This window comes from Oryctolagus cuniculus, chromosome 2 (assembly GCF_051225735.1).
Source record: "Oryctolagus cuniculus isolate XC-2025 breed Fujian yellow rabbit chromosome 2, ASM5122573v1, whole genome shotgun sequence".
NCBI classification, from domain to species: domain Eukaryota; kingdom Metazoa; phylum Chordata; class Mammalia; order Lagomorpha; family Leporidae; genus Oryctolagus; species Oryctolagus cuniculus.
The window spans coordinates 39394903-39407814 of NC_142868.1; the positions used below are offsets into that span (position 1 = coordinate 39394903).

General features: G+C 37.1%; 1 protein-coding gene across 1 annotated transcript in view; it reads right to left on the reverse strand.

The window, feature by feature from the left end:
• GABRG1 (gamma-aminobutyric acid type A receptor subunit gamma1) overlaps positions 1 to 4022 on the reverse strand; it is an 84352-nt gene extending 80330 nt beyond the window's left edge. Inside the window, exon 1 of the mRNA XM_051831322.3 lies at positions 3781 to 4022. Within this exon, the coding sequence (XP_051687282.1) occupies positions 3781 to 3884 (104 nt within the window). The 5' untranslated portion in view covers positions 3885 to 4022. The remainder of the gene's footprint in view (positions 1 to 3780) is intronic.
• Positions 4023 to 12912: the final 8890 nt, after the last annotated feature.

Below are 12912 nucleotides of genomic sequence, written 5' to 3' on the forward strand. Positions count from 1 at the left end.
TTAAATATTTGTTAAATAGAAAAATAATATCTCACAAATGCAAAAGGAATCTAATAATACACAGCTTGATATAGCTAAAACCACTTTAAGTAGGATAAATAACACCACATTCATTGTAACTCCATAGAATAACTGCCATTCTGTCTTTATTTTCAGACAAAAAATTAAGTACTAGATTACTTGCACAAATTTTCTTTCTTGGTCTTGAAAACATTTGGAAATGTTGATGACATCTTTACTTTTCAAACATGAGGCCTCTTTACCATATATATATATATGTATATATGTATATATTAGGTATCTACACACATATACATGCCTGATATCACTCTAGTTGGAAATGGAGGAACTGAAACTAAATTGGACCTGATGGGAAAGCCCAGGAGTCTCATTTGGCTCCCTCCCTGTGAATTATTCCCCTGGATCCTGCTCATTCTATTTATGACCACATATACCCCTTCTCTCATGCCAGTCATTCATCATATGTTGATAATCATTTTCTCAATAACTCACAGTCATTCTTGAGTTTCCTACCTTTCCTTATGTTCTCACCTTTGGGCCCCCACATTCCTTATCATATTCTTAGACATGTTTTAAATACATGCAAACACACTCTCATATGTGTGTGTATATATATATATATACACATATATATATACACACATGTGTATGACACACATGTATATAAATACATACATTAGACTAATATATTCAGTACTTGAATAATATGTCAGACATTTCCTTTTGTTGTTAAGCCATATATGTGTGGCATAGTACAACATGGAATGGAATTGACAAAGCAGATTTCTTGTTTTCATAAACTAAAACACCCTATACATAGGGGATTTAGCAATTATGATATTTGAACCTGAGCTTCAAAATATTTTTGTTCTTCATTTCTTTGTCTATGTAATTATCTTGGCGCACCATTACAGGGTTATTTTTTCTTGAGTTTTCATGTTAACAGCAGCATTTTATTTAAAAATTCAGCCAAAAACGTAGACATGTGAGTAAATAGCATTCATTCACTTCTACTCTCTCTAAAGACATTACTGAGATTACTTGAAAATAAAATATGTTACAAAAGAAATGTATTTGAATATTTCCAGATAAGCAACTAAATGCTAAATTATATTATCACTGCTTAAAAATTAGAAAAAAATTATTTTTCTTGAGATTTCTCAAAATACAGCTTCTTAGTCAAAGCTTGTAGTAGGTTACTTTTAAAACAGCTAAAATGTCAAATCATCTTTTCAATTGTCTCAAAAGCCTAACTATAATTAGATATTTTTCAACATTAAAGGAAGTCAAATCAAGTTGAAGATATTTTTTTTCCAACTTGTGGAGATGCCGTAGAGTCTCCTGAAGAATGAAACACGGGAATCATGGTTACATCTTTCAGGACAAGTTTTCTTAGTCTAGTAATGAAAAATGAATACTGTGTCTCTCCTTCTTCATCCTCTTGATGGAAACTAACAAGCAAACAAGACATCCCCTCTGATTAGATATAAGAAGCAATAGTTTCCAAATAGGTAAAACCAAAAAGAGATAACTTTAAAGATTTCTTTTGGAAACAAGTATAAGATAGAAAGGGTCTCACAGACAGAACCAGCCATTATTGGTTTACATTTGTCCCTATAAAGGGAAAATGGGTGGGAAATATGATTATACAGGGCTAGTACATGTTGACATCAATTATCTTCAAATAAATATCAAAAGGATGAAAAGTTCACTGCAACTGCAGCTACTTTAAAAAGTAAATAAATGACCTCTTTTGCTGAGGCCCTAAACCTATTATAACAGCAACTCATGCAAGTGCATTTTTCAATATGTATTAATTCTGTGGCCAGAATAATCCAGAGTATCTATATCTCCATGATAAAATGAATTATTTATCACTTTTAACTGTATAACATCTCACCCATGCACACAGAATGGTAAATAAAAAGACACATGGCATCCACAATGGAATTTTCTTTGTGAAAACTACTAAGAAACACCAGGGAAGCCAATCTCAGAGTTATTTTATGTTTCAGTTCAAATCTTAGATGTATTGAATATGAAACCTCAAGAAGTCATTTACTGCAACTTTTCATTTCTTAAGTAAAGAAACTGGATTCAGAGAAGTTAAGGATCTTGACACATGAGCTCACGTCTCCAGACTGTTAAACCTGGGCTCCATCTACAGTACCATACAGCTCTTTAACTTTGAGTAGCATGATGAGAGTTCTGGAGCCAGTGACAATAGTCATAACCTAAATATCTCTAAAAATAAAACATCTCCAATTTAAAACAAATGTATCTTTGGGTAGACAATGTGCTGTTTACTATGCATTTTTCCTATTTCATTGAAAGAGAAACTTGTAAAGGTAAAAGAACATACAGCTTATTTCAGAAAACAACTGGGTAGATCAGTTGTTACTTTTGAACTATTAAGAAGGTAGATGTTCTATATAAATATCTTTTACAAGGCATTATAATATATTCAAAGCCTAAGCCATTGATATCATACATACAGATATATATACACACATATAGAGTCATATATTCATATATGTGGAATAATTCAACCAGCAGTAGTATGTTTGTGCCCATTCAGAATATTTTCAACGGAAAAGATATATAAACTCTAAATGTAGAACTAAAAAAGAACCTCAAAACACTATGTCAAAAATTTTCTAACTAGTCAATTACTTAGCACATTACAAGCCAATCTCTATTTCGTGAGAGAAAATATACTTGTTCCATCTGGTGGTAATGGCAAAAAAAAATTCACTCTGGTTATATGCTAAAATTATAATCATTTATTTTAGCAATGATGTAAGTACTTATAAAGGCATATTTTTATCTTTATACTGATTTTGCTTTGCTCAAGTTCTAAGCAGGATTACATAATACAAAAATATAATTAAAATATATATTCATTTAAAATATATTGTATGATATGAGTAGTGTGCAACAAACCTTTATTGTGAATATGCCTTAATAAACATACTGTAATTCTTTTCACCTACTACCACACAATACAGGTATGATACTTGAACAATTTATTTTTGTATCAAAATGATTCCAAAGTTTATTGAAAGGTATTACATCCTGTCCCTGCTCAATTGCAGGATTGGGATAACTCACTCTCTCTCTCTCTCTCTCCCATAAAACATTCATATCACCACCCACTTCTTGATTACTTGTGAATAGCCAACCAAAGTAAAAACCATTGAAAGCTGTTTCAAATAAAACATGCATGCTTCTTATTTATATATTACACAATTTCATGTTACATGTTTTTAAAGTCATATCTTTTCTTGATATAAGATATATTTTCCAAAAAGTTACCAAGCAAACAAAATAAGATAAAAGCCATGTTAGTATACAGAAAAGCATCATTATGTATCACTGTGTGACAAGTTTCTGAATGTAGAACCATCCAGAAAGTTCATCAATGACATCCATTCACTAAATTTAGTAGCAAAGTCATCTCTACTCTTCCTCGTCCCGTTCCAGTAACTGAGCCTTTACAAGTAAATAAAAAAAAAAAAAAACTGAACTAATCCTGATGCTTCAATATTAAGCCAATTCCATTTTATCTGAGTAAATGCATCTAACCAGAAAACAGAATGACGGTACAAAACGCACATGTTGCTGGGCAATGCGAACTACTGAACTTGGACAGCTTTTTTTTTTTTTTTTTTTTTTTTTTTTTTTTTTAAAGAAGGAGAAATAAAGCGGGGGAAGAGGGTAATCAGCAAAGAATAGTTTCGTGTCCTTGAATGTACTCACCAGCTCCCCAAATGCAGGGTCAGTAGCAAGAACATCAACCTCACCCCTCTACTATGACTCCACAGAAGAAACGGGGAGGAGAGGAAGGCTTTGCAGAACCCCATCGGGATGGCTTTCTCGGAGCGGCCGGAGCTCTGTCCGCGCAGCCAGGACTTTCCCTCGCAGCCCAAGGCGGCCAGGCGAGTGCTGGACCGCGCTGCACCTCCTCACCAGGTGGACACGACTCCCGCAGCGGCGGAGCGGGGCAGCCAATCGGAGCGAGAGGATGCAGGCATAGATTATCTTGAAAAGAGCGGAGCCAATCGGCGGCTCCGAGGGGCGGAGCTTCCCCTACTAGAAACCGAGCCCAGTAGGGAAAAGGGCTCCGGGTTTCTGAAAGAAAAACAAACCTCTTCCCGTCGCCGTGGCGGGGACGCTTTGGAGGGGCCCAGACGGACGCCCTCCCTGGAAAGGCGGAGCCCCTCCCAGCCTGCGCGCCCCTCGGCGTAGTGTGGGGACCACCGTCCGTGTCCGTTCCCACGTTCGGATTCCGACAGACCCTCGGGAAGCAGAGAGTGCCCACTCGGTTTTCCCTGGACTTGCGGATTCCGTTCATCTTTGTTGACCATCGCTGTTAATTTGTGGGGATGGGGCGGCGCCTCATTTCTCTGCAGCCCCAGCAGAGCAGGCACGGGGCCCCCGGGGGATGCTAGATTGATAACCGAATGCATGCAGGCGCCCATTGCTCTGCGCGGTCCTACTCCCTTTCAGAGCCTTCGTAAGGAGAGGATGCGTGCAGTCTCCCGCCAGGCACCGAAAGATGACACTGACGAATAACGGCAGACAGGAACTGTCTTGCTGTATAAACACTGAGCCGAGAGTCTGGCTTTGACGGGATCCTTGTCGGCCTCGTACGAGCGTGGACCTGCCGCGCCCCTCCCTCGCGGGTCGCCTCCGAGCGCCACTGCTCGGGCCGAACTTCAGAGGCGCCGCCTGCACTTGGCGGCGGAGCCCAGCAGTATCCATGGCAACCAGAAAGCCTCTGGCAGCGGGAACTAAGACAGTGGTGGTGCAGCAGCAGACTCGCTCTGCCCAGCCATCTTCTGCCTTCCGCCTGCAGGAACTCCTGTTTCCCACGGAAGCCGCCGGGCTTGGGGGTGGGGAGGGGTCTGTGTCTGTCTCATTAATCACCCCACAGCCACCTGGAATGGGCCAGATGCGGGGATGGTCTGCAATTTAGCGCCTCATGACTTGGGAATGTTTGTCTCTAGCACACAGGGGACGCCAGAAAGGGAGCTGTAGCTACTCTACCTGTCCACATCACTAAAACGGACAGAGGTAACAAGGTCGGAGGTGGCTTTCTATTCTTTTTCTTGCCTGGAATAATGCAGAGCGCAGTGCTGGGCTTTTCTTCCCTTTCTTTGATTGATTCTCCTCTCAGTCTCCTCCAAACAAACGTATTGACTCTCCTTGTTTTTCTTCCCCCACCACACATTAATTAGGCATAATTTTCTTCTTCCAAAAAGCACATTAATCAAAGTAGTCCATGCAAAATAATTAATATAACAATAAACTCTCATTGTAATAGACTTTTGGCTAGTACATTTAAGTTAAAAAGTAATACCAATATAAATTTGAGTTGATGGGTTTTCTTTTTCTTAGTTTTAGTGTTTCTATTAAGGTTGTGCTTTGGGTAGTTAATCAACTGTTTCATTGGTTGCACCCACTAATTCACTGATCTGATTAGCCAGTGAAGAAGCAATTAATTCACTAGAAGAATGTTGTGAATAATAAATACTTTTCTAGCTACCCCTTGCATTTTGGTAAGATTAGAGTTCTAAAACATCAGTGGAAATATGGTATTACCTAATGTTATACAATAGCAGTTGATAACTCTCCCATCAGTAATTCTTTTTTAAAAAAATTATTTATTTGTTTGAAAGATATAGTTATAGAGAGGCAGAGATAGAGAGAGAGAGGTCTTCCATCTGCTGGTTCACTCCCCAGATGGCCACAACAGCCGGAGCTGCGCCAATCAGAAGCCAGGAGCCAGGAGCTTCTTCCAGGTCTCCCACGCGGGTTCATGGGCCCAAGCACTTGGGCCATCTTCCACTGCTTCTCTAGGTGATAGCAGAGATCTGGATGGGAAGTGGAGAAGCTGGTACTGGAACCAGTGTCCTTGTGGGATGCTTGCACTTCAGACAGCAGCTTTACCCACTATGCCACAGCACTGGCTGTGGCAGTCAATAATTCTTAACAAGGTTTTACTTTTATTTTTCTCATATGTAACTGAAAGACCTGGAGAACCATTAAAAGAGATTAATGGAAAGGAAAAATGAAAGATATACCTTGGGTAGTAACAAGCTGCACGTTTATTTTAATGAAAGGTAAATAACTACAATATCGGAACACTTCACTTTTTTTCAAAATGTATTTTTTTGCCAATTTTACCGAATGTTTTTAGTTTATACCTTTCTCCAAGTACTTTAATTTGACTTTATTTCTATGTTTCTAATTTTGATTCCTTTTATTCCTTTTTGTAATATATGTCTGCTGGGAATCTTATTCTGCTGTCACAGTTAATTATAATTCCCTGAACACTATGTAAAAGGGATCTGAGCCCTCCAGAACCTGAAAAAAAAAAAAGAATGAAGGTTTTGAACATCATCCATGTCTTGACGCCACATTCAATTCCATCTGACTTGTTAACCAGCTCTACATGTTGGGCACAAGAGTTGGGGAAAGATATGTACTATAGAATCTGGATAATGCAAATAAGGTACATTGTACTCATCAAACACACCCCATTGCTCTCAGAGACACATTTATAGGGAAATAGATCAGGTGTTTCACAGGATTCTGGGTTCAGAGATAACGTTACTGTGGGTGAGGAACCGGATGGTGAAAGCTCCCTGTCTTGTATTATGTCAGTAGCTGTCAATCAGAGATCATTTTTATTGTATGGGACCTTTGTTAATGACTGGAGAGGTTTTTAGTTGGCATAATGCCGTGGGGGAGGGAGATAGAATGAGCTACTGGGATCTGGTGGATAGAGGTTAAGATTTCTGCTGCATATCCTAAAATGCACAGCAGGAAAGCCATCATACAACCAAGAATTATACAGCTAAAGACATCAAGACAGAGAAGCCCTATGTTATGGCTGAAGATAACTAATGAATGATAACTAATAATTTCATTGAAGTCATCATTCCCCACCTCATTTCTGTAAAAATGATTTATTTACTTATTTGAAAGGCAGACACACACACACACACACACACACACACACAGAGAGAGAGAGAGAGAGATCCTTCATTTCCATGGTTCACCCCCCGAATGGCTACAACAGCCAGATCAGGGCCAGGCTAAAGCCAAGGAACTTGATTCTCTCATATGGCTGGCAAGGGCTCACCAAGTTCTTGGGCAATCTTTACCACCTTCGCAGACACATTATCAGGAAGTTGACTCTCAGTTTGCATAGACAGGAATTGAACTGGCCCTTGGACATTTGATGTTGATGTTCCAAGTGGCAGCTTTACCCATTGTGTCACAAAGTCAACACCCCCCTCCTCCTAATTTTAATTGGTTGAGCTAGAATAAGAATCATTATCCACTAGTTGTGTGTTTAGTTGTAATGACTACCAATTCAGTGTACTGCAAATTTGTTTCATTTTCTTTTTTCGGCTTCAAAACTTTTCAAGTTCACCTTAGAATAAAATGTTTGGGGAACATATTAAAAACGCAATGCATTTCAATTTGAAGCCAATGAATTAGAATTCTTAGCAAGAAAATCTATCAGAGTTTGAGAAACATTTTCCTACTGTCATCTCACAAAACGACCAATGAGCAAGACAATAACCTCATCATGTGTGTACAATCTTGGCCCTTGCAAAGCAGGCCTTCAGCATCATTCATCTATTAATTCTATCATTCAAAAATATTAAGAAACTATGATGTCAGGCACTGTGCCTGGCACTGTGAGTATAATGGTTATTTGTACCTTGTTTTCTTCATCTATAAAAAAAGAGGAGAATTCCACTTATCTTACAGAATTATCTTGAGGATTAAATGGATTAATATATAGGTATTGCTTGAAACAATCCCTGACTTACATAAATTATTTGAAAAATGTTAGTTGTTATTGTTACCTCATTGAAGATGGGTTTCAAATCTAATTCATTCATTCTATCTCTAGAACAGTAATTGGTTCTTAATAGTTAATTTCCAAATAGCTCAGTCTGACAGGAAGGATGGAGGAAATTAGGAATTAATGGTCATACTTTAGAGCAAAGAGGCCTTTGCCTCACATCCTACCTTTCCTTATTTACTTTTCTGATAATTACAAACCCCATATACTGCAGTCAAGTCTTCAAGTTAATGTCCCTAAACATTATTTATAGTATCACACATTTTGTCTTGTCTCATGCTATTCTTTTAGCCTGGCAGCCTCCTCATCATCTGACAAGTCCCTCTTCATTTTTCTGATTAGTCATTTTTTTTTCCTCGAGAAGTCTTTATTGGTTGTTCACAGCATACTAGTCTGTTTTACAGGGATGTCCTATAACTAACAGTTGATACATTTGGGGGCTAACTGTATGTCACTAGGCATTGTGGATAGCTCTTGAGTATGGTTGTCCAAGGTCAGATGTCCTAACACAACTGCATCATATCTATATTATAGTACATATCACATTTTCAGAAACTTGTTTTTCTATTCAAGCCACCAGTCCAATTTTTACTAAGGACTGGTAATGGTTATCCCATTTAGTATTATATCATGTGTTTAATATTTTGTTACATTTAGCAGTGAATTTCTTCCCTGAATGTAGCTTCATAAAGGTGGGCACATGATCTGTGTTCTTTACAACTGTAAAGTTATTGTTCAAGGCAGTGGCTAGTACTTAATAATTGACATTCAATAAATATCTGTAAAATGATTAGATATACAATGTGTACTCAAAAGAATAAGCAAATGAATGATTTTAACGCTTTTTTAAAAAATATTTCTGGAAATATAAAGTGATCTCTATTTCTCTACCTAGGCCTCATGTGTCCTTCTCTAGGTAGACAAATTCCAGATCTCAGTTGTTAGAAGAAAAAAAACAAAACAAGATTTTTAAAAGCCTGAAGATACATACCTTTCATTTGCTAATCTGTTCAGTCTCTTTAATATGTACCTGGTCTCCAAATACAGCCAAAGGACGGAATCCAGAAGTTAATCAGCAATGGGACTATAGCTTATAACTATAATGCCATTCGATCTTTTGGCTTACTTCTACATTATATCTTAGTCTGCACTTCTGTCATTGGTTACCTCTACTGCTTCCTTCATATTTTTCTTTCTTATTTGATTTTGCATACCAACATACAATGCACTTTCAGCTTTAAAATCAACAGGCACATATATATTATATTATCCTGCTTCCTTTCTCTCTTTCATGCTATAGTTTCATTCCCATCAACAGCCATCATTGAGGCCAGTATGGTAGCACAGAGGGTGGGCTGTGGCTTGTGACACTGGCATCCCATATCAGAGTGCCTGTTTGAAACCAAGTTGCTCCATTTCTGATCCAACTCTTCAATAATACACCTGGGAGAGAAGAGAAAAATAATACAAGTATCTGGGCCCTTGTTACCCACATGGAAGACCCAGATGGAGTTCCAAGTGCCTCGATTCAGCTTGGCCCAGCTCTGACTACTGTGGCCATTTGGGAAGTGATTTAGTGGATAAAGATCTCCTTCTCTCTGTCTCTTTCTATCTTTCTTTCAAATTTAAAAAAATCAATATAAAAAACAGCTATCCTTCTCTGCTTCTTTATTCACAAAACTCTCTGCTGTGACTTTTGTCCTCATGACACTAATGTCTCCATGTTGCTTAATCTAGTAGAAATTTGCAATACACAGAGTGTACGGTCTCTCATCTACATTTGATCCTGTTGGCCATTCTATGTTTCTCAAAATACTTCTGATCATTTCTCCCCATACATCCTCACCAAATGTTTTTTAAGCTTTACATTTTTTTCTACCTAGACTCAATATTTTATAGTTCCTCAAATATCAGTTTGATTTTTTTCTTTCTATTTTACATTGTCACCTTTGGCAAATTCATCTATTCACAAATCTGTACATACCATTGTAAAAACTTTAAAAAGTACTTTGTCAACTTGTATTGCAAGTCAAGGAATTTCTAGTGTACTTCTGACACATATACACAACCAATTAGTCAAGCCAGATGCATCACACACTGTTTACTTGACATACATATCTTTCAGTTTATCACCAGCTCATTTTAATACTCCCCCATCTTACCTCCAATCTATTCCATTTAAATAGGTATCAAAAATAAGTTGATATGTGTTCCAAGCAAAGATCCTCTAAGTAATAGTTGCTTAAGGATGGAAAGTTTTTTTATATTTTAATTTTTAAATGTATTTATATTAATTTATTTGAAAGGCAGAGGAGCAAAGAGAGAAAGAAACAGTGACACACAAATGGAGATCTTCCATCTGCTAGTTTACTCCTCTAAAGCCTACAACAGATAGGGCTGGGCCAGGTCAAAGCTGGGAGCTAGGCATTCAATCCACAACCCCCACATGGGTGGTGGTAGGGACCTAAATACTTTAGCCATAACTATGTGTACATTAGCAGGAAACTGGATTGGAAGCAGAGGCAGAAGTTAAATTCACATATTCCAATATGGGATGCAGATTTCCCTACAGCATCTTAACTGCTGCAGTAAATATTCTTCCCAGAAAGCTTTCTTATTTTTCCAGTGCCTTAATTTCCATATGATTTCCATGAAAATTATGCTAGTTAACAGAATAACAGGCACATAGTAAGTGTTCAAATTAAACTTCAATTTTTATTGTCATTATCATTAGCCTTCTTTCTATTTCTACTCCCAGTTAATCTAAGTGATCATTATTACTTACTCAGATGACTATAATAATCATTTCCAGACTTGTCTAACATTTATTTATTCTTTACATACTTATCAGAATAGTCTTTTAAAAAGTAGGCATTTGAAATATTTTCTGTTTACCATTCAATGATGTTTTACTGTACTGAGAACAAAATGCAATACTGTTATGGAAGCTTTTGAGTTCCTCCAGTTTCTAGCCTCTATGTTCTGTCCTGCTTCATGTTTGTAGAATGCTCTTACTTTAGTTTCTTCATTGTCCTGCCCCATCTTTACAGCTTTTCAGAAGATTTGTTTATACTTGGATTACTCCACCATGCCTTACGTCATTTATTTGGCTATTTCCTTTTTATCAGTCTCTGCTAAACTGGCATATATTCAAGAAACACTGATTTCCCAATTTAAATTGACTTCCACATTATAACATCTAATAACACCAGTCACTATTTCTTCCTGACACTTGCTATATTTTATAATTCATTGATTCATTGAATTCAATAAACAGTCTTTCAACACCTGGGTTTCAAGCATTTCTTTTTTTTTAAAGATTTAGTTATTCATTTGAAAGGCAGAGTTATAGAGGCAGAGGCAGAGAGAGGATTGCATCCTTTCATTCACTCCCCTGCAGGCCTCAACTCCCAGAGCTGTACTGATCTGAATCCAGGAGCTTGGAGCTTCTTCCGGGTCTCCCATACAGGTGTAAGGGCCCAAGGACCTGTGCCATCTTCCACTGCTTTCCCAGGCCATAGCAGAGAGCTGGATCAGAATTGAAGCTGCCAGACATAGAATTGAAGCCCATATGGGATGCCGGCACCGCAGGCAGTGGCCTTACCTACTTTGCCACAGCGCTGGCCCCAAGCACTTTTCGATATAATAAAAATAGCATAAGAAACAAAATACACATTTTAATGAAACTTCTATAATGTAAATTATATTTTGATTCTTACATTTTAATAAACATTAATTTAATTATTACCTCTATTATAGACTGTTACTCTTTGATGTCAAGAAAATTTGACTTTCTTTTTCCACACTGTGTTCAAATATCTTGTATGGCCCCATTGTAGACATTTCTTGAAAGAATAAATGAAGGAAGGAATGCACTGCAATGTCTCAACATTGCTCTCTTGATAGTTTTAAACATTATACTCTGTTTCTCTAAGTCTCTTCATAATAAAGGAATAGAATAACAATATGAAATTTGCAGTTAATATTAGTAGATCATATGATTAAATACACAGTAAAGGCACAGTAAATTGTAAGGATGCAGTGTTCAGGAGAATAAACACTCATAAGTATCACAAATCTTATAACTGGGAAAAGGAAAGAATGTAGAATCTGTGCCTAATCGCAACATTTCTCTGAATTTCAGATTTTACTATTAAAAATAGAGATGGTGAATATAAAGATAAAATAAAATCACATTAGTGTAACTCTTTGTGAAATATCACATGATAGAAAAATATTAGTTATTTATTTATTCCTTTTTGATGATCAACACAGAATGGAAGCAAGTAAAGAGCATATCATAAAGAAATATAAAATATAAAAAAAACGGAAAAGTATGTAGTATTCAAAATCTGCTAAACACTGGATATCTTAAAGATTTGGAAACCTTAGTCCCACAATAGTCCTGTCAATCAGTTACTACTAATTTCCTATTTTGCAGATGAGGAAACTGAAGAGCAGAGATTGAGTAATTTCCCCTTGTTAAATAGCAAGCAATGGCAGAGCAGAAACTTGAACCTAGAGAGCCTGTGTTTTGAATTTCTCCATGATAGTGTCCTTTGATGGTCAATGAATCATGATATTCTTAAAGGAAATTATTAATATTTCTTCAGGTCACCTTTCTCCTCTGAGGTTAACCAACACAGTTATTTCAGTGACTACATACCAAAGCATCATTGTCGTTAAAACCTTTCATATTTCACTTTAAAGGACCCTGCAATAAAAATGTCAAAAGTGGGAAAGAATTTTTGAGGAATTAACCTTAAGCAGTCATGTTTCAAAGGGGTACAGTGCTGTTTAAGATATGAGACACTTACAGGAAAGAGGTCCAGCACTTGAAGATTTATTGTAGCCTGACATTTAATGAAAACCCTCAAGGTTTTGATGGAACTTTATTATGTCAATTACTCACTCACTTCATATATAGCCTAATATATTTTATTTTAAAAATGCCTTGCTAGCAGGGCTGGTATTGAAATAGTAACCCTTAGGGCATCTTTGAATGG